Source organism: Osmerus eperlanus, chromosome 19 (genome assembly GCF_963692335.1).
Source record: "Osmerus eperlanus chromosome 19, fOsmEpe2.1, whole genome shotgun sequence".
NCBI classification, from domain to species: domain Eukaryota; kingdom Metazoa; phylum Chordata; class Actinopteri; order Osmeriformes; family Osmeridae; genus Osmerus; species Osmerus eperlanus.
This window is the reverse complement of record NC_085036.1, coordinates 7016381-7035352: the sequence shown is the minus strand read 5'-3', so window position 1 is coordinate 7035352 and position 18972 is coordinate 7016381. Positions and strand designations below refer to the sequence as shown.

General features: G+C 45.8%; 1 protein-coding gene across 2 annotated transcripts; it reads right to left on the bottom strand.

Moving 5' to 3' along the window:
• Window positions 1-957: 957 nt before the first annotated feature.
• On the bottom strand, window positions 958-18286 carry LOC134039421 (syntaxin-1A). Of its 2 annotated transcripts, none has more exons than XM_062485284.1 (10): window positions 18154-18286; window positions 14313-14390; window positions 12358-12457; window positions 9612-9686; window positions 9351-9424; window positions 9013-9121; window positions 3602-3675; window positions 3098-3235; window positions 2786-2896; window positions 958-1559 (listed from the first exon to the last, which is right to left on the bottom strand). In XM_062485284.1, the coding sequence occupies exons 1-10, from the start codon at window positions 18181-18183 to the stop codon at window positions 1449-1451; spliced, it is 900 nt and encodes a 299-aa protein (XP_062341268.1). In that variant the 5' UTR covers window positions 18184-18286; the 3' UTR covers window positions 958-1448. The 2 variants fall into 2 exon arrangements, with proteins under 2 accessions (XP_062341268.1, XP_062341269.1); XM_062485285.1 differs by having other exon boundaries at window positions 958-1428.
• Between the last annotated feature and the right edge of the window lie 686 nt (window positions 18287-18972).

The following is an 18972-nucleotide window of genomic DNA, read 5'->3' as shown; positions in this document are numbered from 1 at the left end:
CCTTTTCCCCCGCGAAGGCAGAGTTGATATACGCTCTGCTTCCTCGTCCAATTACAATTGCAGTTAATTGCACATTTTCTGAGCGGAGAAGGACAAACGGTTTTCAGACAATCATTATTCGGCGCAGGACGCCTGTTATCTCTTCTCACATTTAAATGCAGGGAATCTTCTTGTTCTCCAGGCTTGCAGCTTCCATTAAATGATCTAGTATTAGTAGTGACCTCAGACTTACAGCCCGTGTTTGACCGGTCATATATTCGTATCTTGTTACAATACGGGCAAGTATCTATTGGATGGTCTTGGATATTCTGCAACTCAAAAAACCTTGATTTGGAATGTTTCCACCGAGGGCTGGGTGAAACACGAGGGATAAATGGTGTACCAACCTCTCAGAAAAACAGGAAGCAACCGTCACACCTACTGTGAAACGCTACATACACTGTAACTAGCTCCCAGTCTGCAATCGGTGAGAGCAACCGGCTGCATCTTTTCCAGTGTTTCCTCCCAGCAGTATGGCCCCCCCTCCCTAAGGAGTGCAGTGGCAGAGCTATATAAAGATATAGAGAGCGGCTGAGCACATGAGACAGCAGGCACATTTCTCCTCGGCTGAGGGCGGAGGGAGGCAACAAGCGCTGCAGCCTGCAGACCAGCCAGACTGGCACTATAGGAGCTGCCTGAGAGCTGCTCGTCTTGTAAATCTGGAAAGGAAAGCTCTGAGGAAAGAGGTGGTGAGTGGAGCTGGAATGGCAGGTGTCTGGAGGTACAGGTTTCTCCACGCCAGTAGTTACGGAGCACGACATGTAATACTGCATACGAGCTGTACCTGGATAGGCATGTGGAGACATGTCAACAGCCACACACATATAACCACACACATGCTGCATTTTGCTAACATTCAACTGTTTTCAAAGATTGAGCTTTTAGGTATTTTGGGGGTAAAGGGAAAGGTCAACCTCATTCGTCAAAAGTGGCCATTTATTTGGACATACAAAAAGAAAGATATTAAGCGTAATTTTCAATTGGAATGTGAGAGTTACAGTACTGTTGTCAAAATCACTAATGTCCCCATTCCTGTTACAATCAAACCACAAATACATTTAAAACATCATTTTAAAGTATTCAACATCCAACTCACAGTAACACATTTGAAACCACGTATTTACAAAAGATGCTCATGCATAAGTACACGCCCATACACTGTGGTGTGTGTGTGCAATAGTGTATTATTGTTTGTGTGTGTTTAATTAGGTGAGTGTCTGGATTTGTGCGTTTGTGCGTGTAATTGAGTGCGATGGCAATCGTGTCCACATAATGTAACTGTGTGTGTGTGTGAGTGTGTAACTTTGTGTTCTATGCTAAACTACCACCAACACTAGCAGCAATAATAATACAAAGCACCACACAACAAATGATGATCATGATTTTCTTCTACATGATCGGATTACGATTCAGATAAAAGCCAAGAAATAAGCACGGTATACGACAGCATGTCCACGCGGGCAGCATGGGGAACAGAAGAAGAAACAGGTCAGCTGAATGTTAGGAACATCACAACAACCCTGGGAACAGGAATCCAGTTCAACGTCAAACCTCTTGTCCGCTGTTTTTTTTTTTATACCTTCTCTCTAGCACCAGAAGCACAAATAATCAGACGCAATGTTATTGTGTGCTCATATAAATCAGATTTACAGCTTTCTGTATTAACCTTCGGTGGGAGGGAGAACCCATGCAGCACAAAGCACACAATGGCACACACTACATGCAGCATTCAATAGACAACTCCACATGTGACTTGATTAGCTACATAGCTATCTGTGTGGAGTTTAAGAGGGTTTGACAATATAGTATAACAATGTAGTATAATACATAACTGCATGAAGTCCAATTGTTAGATAATTAGCATTTACCATGCAACGTCATTTCCTCCCAAACATCTTCCTCTTGTAGAAAATACTATTTAGCCTAAATGGCATGCAAAGCCCACATATGACCACTGGGTAGTGATATTGACCAGACTTTCTCCATCTACCAAAAAGCATGAAGGAAAAAGATAATAAACTGTCCATAGACACTGATCGAAAGCCAGATTTAATATGGCTCTCGCGGTTCAATATTGATGAGTTTCCCAAGTAGTTTTGAGTATGCATACAACTTTTAAATAAACTGCTTGACTTGAATATTAACATGGCTGGGTAACTCCAGGTCAACGGCTGCACACTTGAATACAAATTCTTCCGCACTGACTTACCTTCAATTCACAGACATTTGTTCTAGTCATTGGCAGGCGAAACTCATTACGTGGAATAAAAAGCCTAGTCCAGTTTCATTCACTGTCTAATTTGAAAGCCAATAAAATTGGACCGGGTCCAGCACCGGAGATGAGTAAAGTGAATGACTTAGCTAAGAGCACCATTCCAGTCAGAATGCTGCCACTAAGACTCTGAGTGGATCCGGTTTAAAGCAAGCCGAGGAGGCAAGCAAGCTTGGGTTTCTCTGAGGCGCTAGCTTCTAATACATATTATAGACGCCGATAGCTTGCTAGCCGATACGTTAGACCACTGCTATTACAGGGAGGGAGGGATACAGGCCGGGCTGTATCGATTAGGAATCGAATCCCCCGGGCTAACGATCTCTTTGTCCAAACGGACGTTAGCGGTTTTTGATAAAGACAGGCTAAGCGGGCACATTGACGATACGGCACAACAACGTTAGCGTATTTGGTGTCACGTTAGCGTCACATCTAGGGCTCATGCAGCGGGGCGGCACTCAGCCCCGCGGGACTCACCCTCCTGGCTTTACTCTGGTACTTCACTGCTTTCTTCGTGTCAGATACGGCCCGCTCCACGTAGTCCACGGAGTGCTCCACGTTGTACTCTATACGGTCTATCATCTCTCCCTGGGATGGAGAGAGAGAGAGAGAAAGGGAAGGAGAGGGAGAGAGAGGGAGAGAGAGAGAGAGAGTAGGACCAGGGTTTGAGGTTAATATTGTCATCATCGCGATCCTGAACCATGGTTGAGGAGTTAGTGGTGTCTGCGGATGCAGGTATCTGTCTGTCTGTCTGTCTGTGTGTGTGTACATGCATGCAAGAGGGCCCACCTGGCTCTCCACCAGCATGGCCATGTCCATGAACATGTCGTGGAGCTCTCTGATGCCTTTCTCCAGCTTAATGATCTCCGTGTGCCTCGTCTCGATCTCGTTCATGGCCTGCTGGGTGATGTTGGAATCCATGATGATCTGGGACAGAGAACGTTGGAGTCAAAAACATGGCCGAACGCGGGGAGCAGATCTATGCCACGCAAACCCAACGCACACACAAGCACAGACACGCAAGTCGACTCGACTTTCTGTGTTGAGAATACTCTCGCCTGAACGCGGTGGGTTTGGCTTACAAGTCACGGGCAACAGTATTATCCTGAGTGCGTGAGGTGTGCGTGCGTGCGCGTGTCACACGCATGAGAAAGGCCGCCGGTTCGTGTTTTGAGAGTGGCGCATGTCTGCGGTGGCTTTTCAGTGTGCTAGAATGTGTCCTTTTAGTGTGCGTATACTCGCGCGTGTGTGTACTCGCTTGCTTGTGTGTGTGTGTGTGTGTGGTTCTCTCACCCCCGATGTGAAGATGGCAGGGTTGTCGCTCTCCAGCATGCTCTCCAACTCCTCATTGGTCGTGTTTCTGCCAGCTACAGGGACAAAGACAAGGCACAGATTGTGTCTCTCAACACCCAAATGTTCCCATTCTAGATCGTCTTCTTAATACCGGTCGGAGAAGCAAGTTGTTGATGAATGCGGACGAAATGAATCAGGAAAGAAATGACCATCGTTTTAAAAGCGATTCGGAAGAAAGTCGCTAATGAAGTCATTGTATCGGCTGGTACTGAGAAAGGCCGGCTAAAACACAGACATGTCAAGACACGCACGCACGCACGCGCACACACAAATCCCCCTCCCACATACAATGTTCCATCTAGCTCCCTTCTCTCCGGACACATGTTGCTGGGCTGCCTCCATGGCGTGATGTCACCTCTTAGTGACGCTCCTGGGTGCTGAGTGCACGTGTAACCCTCCAAACAGGGTGGGCTATGTGTGTGTGTGTATGTGTAGGCAGTGTGTGTAGGTGTAGTACATACGCGTGTATGCAATTTCCTTGTGTGGGCTTCAGTGTGTGTGATGTGTGCTGATGTATGTGTGCCTGTGCGTGTGTATGCTTGTGTGTGTGCGTGTGTATGGTGTGTGCTGGTGTATGTGCATGCGTGTGTGCGTGCGTGCGTATGCTTGAGTGTTGTTATGGCAGTTTTTGACATAGTTACAATATCTGTGTTTCTTTAAGCGGTAAAAAGTAAGTTCCTTTGTTATAGACAGACGAATGTAAGAAACTGAGGCTCTGTGGTGTGGTTTACTCTGTAGAATGGACACTCAGATTGTCTTAAGGTATTTATGGTGTTGTTTTATGATACCTAACTAAGAGCCAGAGGGTCTTAGTTAGGTCTGGTGGTTGGGGGAGATTGTTATCTCAGTTGAGCGAGCTGACCTAACCTTTTGGCCAAAGAGATTGTGTCCTGTGTCCTGTTTGTGTATCATTAACCATCTCCTTCTTTAGAGAGGGAGCTGGGGCATCAAATAACTGTGGGACACTTGATGTGGAGTCAAACTGTCACTGAGTAGTGCTGGCCAATCACAGAGACCGCTATATTGATGGATTGACCATCAGAAGAACCATTTGTTCAAAGTTTATATAAGGCAGGGTTTTAGGGTTGTTCTTCACCACTCTCTCGGACGACCTGTAGGTTACATCTGCATGTCTTTCGCTATGACCGGTCCAGAGTACTCTGTTAATTCTTAAATTGTACAAACTAAATAAATTATATTGAAACCGCCATCTTGACTATTCAGATCTACACAGTGCCACTAGAATTCTACCACAGCATTGTGTGCGTGTGCGCCGACACATCGCGCTGTCAGCTCAGGCACCCACAGCCCCATCCAGACAATTAGGCTGGGAGGATAAGAGGAGTGGAGAGGAGAGGCGTCACTGGGGGATTAATCACACACTGGCCTCTCTCATCTCCCTGTCTCTGTCCTGCTCTCACAGCCCTGCTCCCAAACACCCAATCAGAGCAGCTCAAATCCATCGGCTCGAAGGAGCTCTCTAAACAACAGCGAGGGCAGCATTGAGTGGGCTGCCGGTTGGGTCTACTGTTTCATTACACAGCCTAGTTCCACATTTTGGGAATTCAAGAGTGGGTTGCAGAGCTACCGGAGGCATTTCATTGTTTAAATGTTTTGTTTGTTTTTTGGGGGGGAGACAAGTGAGAGATCACCTGTTGGCTAGGTGGTGTAATTGACTTTTCATGGAGGAGGAAAAAAACATTTCTAGTCGGTGACCTTAGTGGCTGACCCTGTGATTCAATGCCTGCCTGCCTGCCTGCCTGCCTGCCTGCCTGCCTGCGTGGTGGAAGATAGATAGCCCAGCCTGGGAGCAGGGGCCTTCGTCAACAGGGGGCGACTGACAGAGACATTTATCAGTTGGTGTGAAAAAGGCCAGCATGTGCTATGATCAATAGCGTGGGGAAGGCATGCAAGCAAACAAACACCTAAACACACCCACAAATACACACGCACACACACATAGTCTTTGCATGCACGTCTTAACCCCTCAGCCCCAGCCAAAGTCAATGAGTCCCACCCCTTCTCTAATTGCCGTGGGGAGGAAAGAGTGAGTCATTCCTGATTGGCAAGGACTAGGCAACACCTGCTGCTGTGGCAGCCCAACCATGGCAACCCATCCAATTGTAGAGTTGCAATGTTAAACCCCATTTAGTACGATTTTTGCCGTGTCTTTAAGTGTTCTTGGGTGCGTGGACGTGTACTGTATGTGTGTGTGTGTATGTGCGTATGCATTTCCATAACGTGTGAGAACCATCTGTAAATCTCCTACAAATGATTCCGCTCAACCCAAGTCCTGCGGTCCCAACTGGGCCCTACGGCTAGACCCTAAAGCGCCCGCCCACCCACACACCCACCCCCTCGCTACCTCTGCCCTCACTGGGCCACGATGAGCCAGACCCAGGGCTAACAGCAGTCTGGCCTCCCTTCCTCCACAGCCTCCCACTCACAGGTAAATGGAAGTCTCCTGTGCTGTTTTGGAAGGTACTGGGGGGGGGGGGGATAATAAGATGATGGTAGATAATGTCAGGTGAAGGGTCAATTGTGCGGGAGAGATACTACCTCCGGTAAGATAGCTCATGGATACGCAGAAGCACAAAGATGTGCTACGGCAACAGTGATTGAAGCCAACAGATTCTGTGGATTGGGCTATTCTGTGTGTAATACTGTATGGGCTGTGAAAGTGTGAAACAACCAATGGCTATGCTACTGTCTCCTGTGCGTAAGTGAGTATATGAAGTTGTGTGTGTGTGCGGGTGTGTACGTGTTTGTGTGTGCGCTGGCTCAGCTGCGGCCCTGTTGTGTGGCTCTGCCTGGTTCAATATTGACTCAACGCTGCTAGCACTTCCTGGCTGCAGCACACCTGTGGCTCACCTGGGAGTCAGAAGCCCCAGTGAGAGACACGCACACGCACGCACGAGTGCACACACAAACGCACACGTGCACCGAGTCAGACACTCACACCCACACAGACTGGGCTGGGGACAGGAATAACTAAGACCGTGCGCAAGAGAGGCTGGGGGGGGGGGGGGTTCGTTCAGCGTCTCTTATCTCGACGCGTTGCTGTGCATCGGAGATTCCAGCTCAGCATGACAACAAAGACAATTCGAATGAGAGAGCTCTGTTTGAATTCATTGGTTTGAACATGGCTGCGGCCTCCCTCCCATTGACTTAACAGGTGAGCAGAGCAGCACATACTTGCCCGCAATCGATCCCAATAGGTATCAAATGGACGGAGGGAAGATGGATGCACTCTTTTTAGCCTTCAAAAGGGGCCCAGGGACTGAAGGAATGATTTCCCAGCAACATTCGATTTTTCACCTATGGACTCTCGGGCTTCCAAAGCGAGCCTCGCTATAGCTCGTCTCATCAGCGGTAATCATTTCAGAGTCCATTTTCAGCCCCCTGTCATTTACTCATAGCTTCAATGAATTCAATGTTTATATCACTTTCTATTCAATAAACCCTGTGGGCACTATCACGCAACTAACGTCGATCCAAGATGAAATTACGGCGACGTTCCCAACCCAAAGGTTCGGTGGGAAACAGGAAACTGTTGGAAGTTTGCTCCGAGGCTGATAAAACAGTCTAATGTGCGATGGGGGAAATTAATTTCAAAGAGGATATTAAAAAGGAATATTGGAATTGCTTTGCCTAAAGACCTTGTTTACTGAGATTTCCCACAATGCCCTTCTTCTCCAGCACGCTGAGCGAGCCGAGCCCTTGGAGTTGATTTCTTCCTCACAGGCCTCAAGTCTGAATCTGAGAGGGCAGAATTGTGTGTTTGAACTGACATTTCACCCTCCTCTGAAGAACAAAGGGAGAGTATACCTCAACAATATCTCCTAGCTTGTGTAATCTAGGAACAGGGGGACGGTCAGACAAGACCAGTGTCGGGGACCAGTTGTAAACACATCCTGGCCGATGTGAGCTAAGGGAGAGCTACTGCCGTGGCGTCGACGTTGAGTTTGAAGAGATCGGTTTTTGCACAACCCTTTCGGGAGGTCTTTGTAGAGATGGAGGAGGGCCAGGGCAATGTGAGTAAGCTCTCCTCTCCGGGTTTTGGCGGGAACTTCCTGACTGGTGTTACCTAAAAAAAACCCAGACACCACACAAATGTGGTGAGATCTCAAGAGATTACACTATTCAACTCATGTCCAATAACTGCTTAAAGAGTGCACTGCGGCTTGGGGCTTGGCCACACCAATCCATTGATTAGCACACCTTTGAATGTAGCGTTGAGGCTGCAGCTGAGTTACTCAGAGGTGCTATGGAGGTTTAGCCACATTTAGTCATTTAGCAGACGCTCTTATCCAGAGCAACTTACAGTAAGTACAGGGACATTCCCTCCGAAGCAAGTAGGGTGAAGTGCCTTGCCCAAGGACACAACATCATTTGGCACGGCTGGGAATCGAACTGGCAACCTTCAGATTACTAGCCCGACTCCCTCACCGCTCAGCCATCTGACTCCCCCTAGCCACACACACACACACACACAGCATCCATTCTAAGACTAAAGGGTTTGAACAGATACAAAAGACATCAAAGCAGACATGAAACAACTCACGATGCCTGCGTGGAACTCTCACACACACCAGTTCAACACACACATCACCGATGGGTCGTCCCCATCAAAGATGACGACACTTAAAGTTGACACGATCCACCCGTCTTCCAGCACGCATGGAAACATCCACATGAATTATGCATGCAAACAGATGGATCCTACACATGTAAATATATGGTGGCAAATGAGCATGCACACTAACCCCTCAACCAAACATCCGGAATTTAAACCCTGTTTGTTTGAATAAACTCCCTGTGTCTGCACTGGGAAAAGCTCATTATGGCAACATTGAGATGAAGGACAGAGTAACCTGATAACAACCTACTTAATTATGCAGTGTAACAATTTCCCATATTCTTTTGCGTGAATTCATTTCGAGCGTTTTTGTGTTTCATTGACACAAAATCTACACATTTAAATAGACAAAAATTCTAACTAAAATAGAATGATTCAAAATCGAAACATATCCAATCAATTATTTTTGTCTATTGCTAATGTCTGATTGTTTTCCACGCTGCAGCCTAACATCTAGCTCGCAGGCTATAATCGAGCGTTGAGACTGCTCCAACGGTGAACCCTCCACGAGGGACCAAGGCACGGAACAAACGCACTCATCTGGATTCTTCGGATGCTCACAAGTGGCACATATTGGATTTGGTCATGGCCATACACACGCAAACACACACAGATACACATACACGAGTGCGCTCACAAACACAGGCTCAGATGTGCACAGAGAAACATATCTTATTTATATATATACACACACAATCACACACACACTTACTGATCTCCAGTTGTCTCTGAATGCGGCCCTTGCAGCGCTCCCGGTAGTCGGACTGCGTGGCATTGTACTCTGACATCACCTCCACAAACTTGCGAGACAATGTGGAATGCTGACAGACCAACCACAACAGATGTTAGTTATATTACAAATATTACAAGAATTGTTCTTATTGCAGCTACACAAGGCATGACTAACTCCAGTCCTGGAATACCACTGAGAGGAGCAAATGAACTCGCTGCCAGAATTGGAGCCAGAATTAGCCCAATTGCTAACACAAAACCGTAAACCGCTAAACCACAGTGGACGACCGCTGTGGTCGACAGTCACTACAGCCATACCTGTGTCTTCCGTATCCTCAAGTCTGCAGATGACCTGTTCAACCCTTCCTCATGTTCAATTGACTGTTCAATACCTGAGGGAAATGCGACACACAATCACTTGACTATTTTTACCAAAGGTCTAATAAAGTGTTTTAATATTGGTTTTGGATGGTCTTGGCTTGTGTCATCACAAACATGGATTCCATGGAATAGGGCTTGGGGGTTTGAGACATGAACGTGATAAACAGAGTTTGCCGATGGGTGCGTCTTACAGCTTACTCTTTAACTTGGAGCGCACTTTGTTGGCAAACTTCTTGATGTCGGTCATTAGCTGCTCCAGTTCGGCCTTGGTTTCTGGAAAGAGAAGTGGAGTGTGAATGAATGAAAGACTGAGAGTTGAAATAGAGGAATAGAGAGGAAGAGAAGGTGCCATACTGAAGGAAGGACAATTGCCACACTTTGTACGCAAGAGTGAACGAGAGCTGTCTTGGAGGACAACTTTGTCTTTGTCATCCGTGCAAACCCACCATATTCAAAACAAAAGCAAGCTTTATTCCAACACGCTGCAAGCCATCATGAATGCTAGGATGTAGCGGAAAGAAGAGTGCCATCCTCAGGAAGAAATGGACAAAATGCTACTTATAGCTCGATGCTATAGCTTATATGATTATTAATCATAAAAACGGCTCCTGGTTGGTGGTGATCTGTTAACGGTGACCCAGTTTCTCTCCAGACCCCAGATCCAGCCCACTCAGTGTTCTACCAGACACCTACTGTAACAGGAAAACGGTCATTTCACTCTACTTGTCCTCTGATTTGATTAGGCCCTTAGCCCCTGATTTTCTCAGGAAATTGCAATCAAGTGGAGAAATCTTTTTTTATTGAGGAATGTTCAGGACTGCACTATTGTACAGAAGTGCAGGTATTGTTTAGGTTGTTTGTTTTTTTTTTTTGGGGGGGGGGGGAATCAGTCAAAGGCCACCACTGGGATTGATAGTTGTTATATCAGTTGACACTGATATAATGATCTAATTTCTGGCAGCCAAGCAAGTGTTTGTTTGTGTGTGGTGACATTTAAAAAAGACAAAGGCCTTTTTTTGACCCATATTAATTCAGAGCTCTCTTAATCTGCATTGACAAATGGACCTTAGAGCACAAAGACGTCTGTTACTCCTGACTTTCATTAGTGAACTGATTAGATCAAAACACAAGAATGTTAAAAGACAACCAACTAAGGGAACAGTATAAGCTACCAACAGCAATTCCATTTGGACCAAGGGCTTAGTTCAAACCAGATAATCTATAGCTATCAACTATTGAAATACACTGTATGCTGTGCTGTACTTTTGATATCCAGTTTCCAACGAGCACCTGTGCAGCTTCAGAGGAAACCGCCCTTTTGATCAGGACTGTGATCGAAAACAAAACGATGTTACATTGATCATCTTCCTGCATCCATGTCATGCTTCCAGAGTAGGCTTCAATCAATGACACCCTTTGTCAGGGTTTTTTGTTGACCCGTAAAGGTTGAAGTTGCAGCTATATCAACTGTCAGTTCTCGGCTAAGTGGAAGAGTGTTGTCATGGCTGTCATGTGATTCTGAGTGTTGAATAAGACACCTGCGAGGAGATGTCATTTTCAAACCGATAACAAGGTTAGGCAAGTTGAGGTAACACATGAGCAACCATGTTCGTGAGGTGTGGAAACCCTCACACTCAGGGGAGGGGAAGAACTCGATCGAGGAGAAAAGCTGCAAATCTATTCCGTCTTCAGAACCACAGCCTTTAATTTTGTATATACCCCAAAGGATATACTCCCCGATGACACCAAAACAAATTAACTGATTGAAAAATCTCTCGCTGTCGAAAGCACCATCTATGGCACTGCCGATTCAATACAGGCACTTCCGAACCCATCACGATGCACAAAGTCTGTACGATAGAGTGCTTTGGTAATTACAGCAATATTAATCTAATAAGACATAATGAGAGAGAGTGTGTGCTGTATCTTTCAAAATGCAATCCAGGGGGAAAATTGCCCACAGGAGTTCTATAATTAGAATTTACATTTCACTTGACATCATCGCTGTATCTGACAAGGAATATGAATCTTATGCAAATGGCGGACTTCTTTTTTTCAATTTACCATCTTAACCCCTGTGGTTCTCATCAGGCCCTTCGACTAACCTCTCTCTGTGAGGTCAAAACTGACTAGGCAATCAGAATGCACTTGAGATTAATAGCAATTAGTCAATCTCTTAACTAATAAGGACCAATTTGGGCAACGTTTAATCGTTTCATTAAGGCTGCCACAGCTTCTCCAGTAGGTTTTCAATTGGCAGACAACTGCCAATTCAACTTAAAACAAATACAACCATATGCGATGGTTGTTTTTTTGTTGTTTGTTTTGTTTAATTGCAGGAAATACTTATATCGCTATTAAAATGACACTGAATACAGTTTCTACACACAGATAACCCTTTCTAATGACCTTTCAATAGTCACAAGAAAATGGCGTTTCTTTTGGGGTCATGGAAGGTTACAGTCATGGTATTTAAGAACAATTATTTTCCTAAATCACACTTTCCCATGGAGTTGCATTAGAAAGCAAGACTTGGGTTATTATGTTAGGTCCATCCGATAGGACAGGGGTAAACCCACTGGAACACAGGGTGAGTGGATGGGTAATATAGAGCTGCCATTTGACCACGTGGGTTTCCACTGATGAAAACGCTGATTTATTACTGGGCTTTAATGAAAAGAGGGGTTCAGAGGTGTCTTCCGACAAGAGGTAGGTGTGCGTGTGTTTACGGGTGTGCGCATGGGAGTGAGCGCTTATGCGTTTGTCTGTGTGCGCGCGACTGCGTGTTTGTTCGCGTGGGTGGGAAGGTGCGCGTACCAAAAATCCCTTACATTTCACTCTCGGACCTGAAGCAGCAACTGCCCACTCTCTCCCTGCCTATCATCCTTTCATCCCAGGAAGTGCAAAGCAAGAGAAAGGAAGAAAGAGGAGGAGGGAGACTTACTTTCATCAGGGTTGGGGGCGGCTAGGATGGCGCTGTGGTTCCTCTTCACCTCCTCCACCTTCTCTGACAGCTCCTCGATGAAGCCTCGGATCTCCTCCACCTGGTCGTACAGAGAGGTTTACAAACTGACAGCCGGGCCTTAGGAATGGAAGCAGCGGTTAGCCATGCACAGGCTCATTTGCCGGAGTTCCGAGAGCACAAAGTTGTATTTTCGAGACGATTCTTCCCTACTTGCGAGAAGCTTTGGAGCATGAAGTGTGAGAGAACACAGCGCTGGACGATGAACACAAATAAAACACACACATTTGGCTCTGCCAAAAAGATGCAAGACCCTCTGCTGGTTTTGAGATGCGTCCAAATGCTTTCCATTATTTACACACAATAAAAATAACATTATCCTCCTACTGCCTAAAAGAGTACTTGAATCTTAGGCAGATAGTTTGTCAATCCTATAATATGATGTTTTTGTTTGTTTGATATTGACTTAAGCATATCGCCAACTGCTAAAGCAGTTTGGATATTGAAGGAAATTATATTGATACTATATTTCTTGCTAAAATTCATCGACCTCATTCCATTCCATTATTGGCCTTCCATTCCAGCTCCCAGACTCTTCAACTCTCCTACCAGTGCCTGGTTCATTAATTTCCAGTGATGTAAGCATGGTGGAGTCTCCATGGGGAGCTGGTCTAAATATCACTTTGCAAGTAGATGAGAGGAGAGATATAGGTTACGTCAACTTGTGTGTGAGCTCAGTCTCTGCATGTGGGCTGCCTGATGGGAAAATGAGTCCTGAATCAAATGGAGGAAGTTCCTGGAAGACTACAATTAGCCATGCAGTGAACCAGGAGAGTGCAGGAGTCGTTACACAGGAATGCTAATGTCTGCCTGGGATTGACATCCACCTGACCACACCATGGAGATTATTGTTCTTGAGAATTCGTACAAAAAGTTTCTAAGATACTCACAGCCAAGTTCAAAGACATTCTTTTCAGTAAGAAAAACAAAAGTCAATGGTGGTTAATCATTTCCCAATCAAAGTTGAAGCCGACCTATATAATTACTTCAATATACAACCGCAACTGGGAATTGGCAACCTGAATGAGTCAACTATGGAGTTGAGTGATGAAGAAATCAAAAATCCCCATGTTAGTTTGTTAGTGCATCATGCTAATGCAAACCAAAGCTAGCTTGTCTCAGAGGCATCGATACGCTAACACGTTTTTGATGATCGTATCAGTGCATCTTCACGCACAGTCCCATGGTCCTTTGATGACTGCTCTTATACTGTAGGTATGGGGGATTGCGGGGAGGGGCTGTGAAGGTACAAGGCTGTGGCTCTGAGCCGGCGTAATTAGGGGGCCCGGAGACGGCGCTTGCAGAGAGATATGTCGACTTCAGAGTTCAAAGAGTGCAAGCGAGGCATCCGGCAATCCAGCTTCACGTACTGTTTAACAAGTGTGCTGAGGTGCAAGGGAGCTGCAACGCCCCCTGAAGTGTTAGAACTGGGACTGGTTCAATTAGACATCCTCACCACCAGTCATCACTGCCCGTATGTATGGGGTTGAACTTTCAATGACCTTTTTCATACAGGTATTCGTCCTGTATGCGCATACAAGTTTTCAAAGGAGGAGAGAGCTAGGCGTATCATGTGGCCGAACACCCTGTAAACATTGATCTATTGATGATTTTGAAACATTGACATTGATGATAAATGTTCATCTGACTAAGCCTGTATTCACTGAGAAATGTCTGTCACAAAGTACAAACAAAGAGGTGCATGGAAACATCTCAAAGTGAGAGATATGAGCGAGACACACTGTCCTGACATCTCTAGGCTCGGCACTGACGTTCGCTTACGGAGCTCCGACAAAGATGAAGATGTACTGGAGACTCAGACATGTGACAAGGCTTCTACAGTGTGCACACAGGGGTAAACAAGGCCTTTACGGTACCTGCACAAAGAAATCGTCCATGAATCTGTCCTTGTCCATGGCGACGGCCACCTCGTCCTCCTCCTCAGCCTCCTTGCCCTGTAAACCGAGAGGGAAATCAAACAAAGACGTCTGCTGCATTCATCCACCAGTAAAAGTTGTGAAACCAGCATGACTCATGAGAAATACACACGCGGTACTTCCAAGAGAACACGCAAAAAGGCCTTTTGACGCTGCATAATATTCACGGTGCTTCAACAGAAGCCCCGCTATCAACACCTCCTGCCTACAATTTAAGTGTAAAAGGAAAGAATGGCAACAGGAAAAGAAAGGAGAAAAAAAATGGACGCACATGACACCAGATCCAATTTATTTGTGTTGAAAAGAGAAAAATCGTGGATGGCTGTCTGCTCGTAGAGGGAAGCCTCCCAGGGCCTCCTGAAGGGCTATCATTACCAGGGAGGGCTTGGCAGCTGGGGGGCGGATGCCGAGGCCTAAAAGCCATAAATGTTTCATGTCTCTCCTGGAGGGGGTGGGGGGTGGGGGTGGGGGGTGGTGGTGAGGGCTGCAGCCCAGCAGGGTCAAGGTTCACCCTCATCCAGAGTGTCGTCTCTCATGCCTCAGCGTGTGGGCACGAGACAAGTGCGCATGGCACATGGCACCCTAGTATATCAGTGTCCCTGAGACAATAGAGAGAGCTGAGGGGTGGCTATTTAACACCTCACCAGGGAACAAGGGGCCATGGAGAGAGAGGGGTTGAAGCACAATTAAATATGAAAAAAATCTGAATGACCTCATAACCAGACGGTGCCGATGGTTGCTGGATGAAGGCTTTCATTGCTTCTGTGCTATGAGACTGAGGTATTGTACAATGAGCTGACATTGAGAACGGTGCCTCACATCCCTTATATATCCCCTTTAGTCATCTATATGGACTCCTAGGCTCTCCTGTAATGGTGACATGGTTTCAACCGGTGAATGAAAAAGAAACCGGAGTACGGTGGATTCAGTTAGAACAGAATAATTTGATGATTCCCTGGAAATCCAGCAAATGGAATCCTATTTTACGTGGGTGGACAGGGTAATATGGAAACAAGCAATGAGGTGCTTTATTTATGAGCTTGAAAGCATGCTGTAATTTCATTTTCTTGTTCTTTTCTTTTTTGTTGTTGTTAATTTGCATAAACAAATAACAAAATGAAGAAGGCTTCTCGGTAGAAAAACAAAGATGTAAGGCAACAGGCTAAACCACTTCACTTTCAATAGCCAAAGCAGCTGTTTATAAGGGCGTTAGGTAAGACAATTAAACCAAATCTCAACATGGAGGGGGACCTTTTTCACTGTCGCACACTCATCCTGCTCCTACACACATTTGTGGGAGGGCTCAGGAAGGGAGACAATAGCTCCAGCCTCCGATCTGTGAGTAGGCCTACACCACAGTCATTATAGCCTTCAGCCCACACTGACACCACATTATCTCTATGACATGAGTGCCTTTCCCTCACCACACACAAACACACACCCTCGAGAGCGCCGCATGCTCGCGCACGCCCACGCATGAGCCCCCCCCCACGCAATCCATCAGCAACATGCGACCACGCACATCACGCACGCAGGACCCACCTGACGTAGCCCTCTCTCCCCCCCCTCCCCCCCCCTTCCGCCCACTCCAGCCTTCCACCTCGGACGGGCAAAACATGCCTTCTTACGACTGCTGTTGCGCCGACTCACTGTTTAACTCAGCACCATCTGCCCTGACACTCATCCACAGCTCGGAAAGAGCCGTCCCTGCTGGCACAGGGATGTGTTGGATGACACACGGCAGGTGATCAAGTCAAGCCAGCGATATCAGGACCGACCGAGGAGAAAGTCCCAACTGCATTCCACCCAGTCCAATATCCGCCCCCTCCATGAGAAGGGATGACCCCCTGCCACCTTAACAAGCTAGCTGTCTCGTACCCACATCCCTAACCCGCTCGTCAAACATCGGACACTTCACCGAACGGAAGTCGATTCTATCCAGCCTTCTATCGGATCTGACATTTTGACGCCGATCCAATTAAATGAGACCTTTAAAAGAAACGGGTATTGGATCTGTCCTCGCGATGGCTATAGCTCCGGTTTATCGGATGAACCCTTTCCGAATCATGCCCACTGATCGGAGTCAGCACCAGGCCTAACGTTTGGGGAACGGCCACTGAATGTTGTCACACGAGCCTCCAACCCGCCTCACAGGGCGTCAGTCCAAGGCATGGCACAGGTGTTTCATAAGTAATGTCCCCCAATGGCGATCTGAAGCATCTGACGACAGGTCCACTGGCCTCAACAGCTGCCGACGCCACAGAGCTAAGACACAACAGACGCTCTAGTCAAAACAAATGGCAGAAAAGAAACAATCCCATTTCAAAACAAACACGGGTAAGAGTAAAAGCCCCCCAAAAAACACCCAGGAAGTAGCTTTCTGAATGATAAGCTACAGTGGGGGAGTAAACGTCTTCGGTTGCTTTCATGTCAAGCTGTCGTCTTCTGGGGCCGTAATAGCCCTATCCTAGCCTTATCCTAATAGCAGCACTCTGCAGCATCTCGGATGAATGCGAATGCGGCCTTTGCGAAATGACAGGCCTTTTCAGAAGTGGGGACATGGAGCAAAAGTTTGGAGTGATCGTTGATGTCCAGCAAAGTTGTGGTATGAGGTCATGACATTGCATTGGTGATTCCAAATGTCAAAACCTTAGTGGAATATGGATGAATAAACAACGAAACATATGTGTTAATGTATGAGAAAAAAATTCTTGGAAACCCTGTAGTATGTAGTACAGTATACATCTTTGTGCATACACACACACAAAACGACTTCCCATGAATATGATAGGCACATTGAACAGGCTACTATTTGGTCACACTCTGGCACGAATGTGAGAATGACCGTGATTGGTCAGTGCTGTCAGAGAACCCAGGTGGAACACTGTCATCCACTGATGATCAAGCTGCTACACGGGCTCATCTCCACCCTCCTGGCACAGTCCCAGATCTGAGTGTGTGTGTGCACATGTGTGTGTGTGTGTGTGTATGCATTATATATCTGTCATGTTTATAGGATCAGCTTGAAAGTGAGGGTCCAGTAATATCAAATGAATTCAAAATCAAATATATTAGCTAACACACGATTAACTACTGTATAAGTAGCATGTCAGTTTAGTGGCAAGACTTGAATCGTAATAGAAAAGCATTATTATAATTGTATTAAAATACAGGCTATACTAAAAACCAACCTACTCAACAGATACACCTGATGATTCGTTTTAACATATTTTCTTAATTTAACCCCCTTAAAAACGAGTCTGCTCTTAGCCGTATTGACTCTTGAAAGAAATAACTTCAAGACTGAATTAAATTACATTTAGGAGGATTGGATAAATTAAGAACCAATTTAGTCAATTTAAGAAATTGCGATTGCAAATTAAAGTTATTTTCCCACGCAGTAGGCACACTGAAGATTCAATAACCACGTACCGTGGGTCCAAAATAGCTGGTTGTGATTAAGATGTATCATCACGTCTAAGCTCAATAAATGTAACAGGTGCCCCTTTTAACTGTCCCTTATCGGCCTTTGCGCTTCCATATGGCTTCTCCATAATGGCAACATTAAAAAGTTGCACTTGACATTAACATATTGGAACATAGTCTCGAGAATCTAAAATGCCTATAATCGAAATTACACACAGTGACAAGACTGCTCGAGACAATCTGCATTTGAAAAGTGAGGCGCACCTAGTCTAGCCTACAACACAATCTCGGGCTGCTTTCAACCACCGTTTGCTTCAGATCTCCAGAATATTTCAAATGAAAGGAATATACTCACAGCCTTAAGTTCCTGTGTACGGTCTTTCATTGTGACTACACGGCTTCACCACAAGTCTTTCCAAATAACTTCTCTACCTACAGGTAGATGCTCCAAATCTCCGCGCTGGAGTCAGATTTTTTCCTTTTATTTTCCGACTGGGAGAGAGAAGCGGGAACGCGCAAGGGGTGTAGATCAACCGAGAGCGCGCAACTAGAGATCAAGCTCAAGAAAGGATGCCATGAATCATCTCGCCTAAATATTATTGTTGAAAAAGTATGGCAATGTTCAGATTAATATTACCCAGTGTATTTGAAATTCACCATATCCGGATCCATCAAACAAGTCTTTGTATGTATCTTTGGCTATGGAGAACGAACACATCAGGTTAGATTCCTTCTCCAGAAAGAAAGGTGAGAAACATTGGCTGACCTTACATTTCATAGATTTTTTGTAAGCGTAGTACTTTATTTTTTAGCGAATTTCACTAGGTGTAGCCTAGTTCAGTGGTTACACTTCGATTCGCTGCGTCAACATTTAATAAATCTTGTTGCATAACAGCATCATCTGCTGGTAGTTTAGGAGGCTACAAGACATAAGTTCTTTGAGTGGGGCTTGGAACTACTACTACCTGTCGTGGTGAAGTTACCATGGGCTGTTCCAAGGAAAGACTATAGTTGACCATATTAAGAATTGTTTTTAATTCTGTAACAGTACATCAGAATGAGCTGTTCTCACTACAATTTACTTAGAAAAAAAAAGGTTAGATATGAGACTCCCAATCGGTAGCTGCACTGCGCAACCGCTGTGTTGTATTTTCACAGCCGTAGCTTCACGATG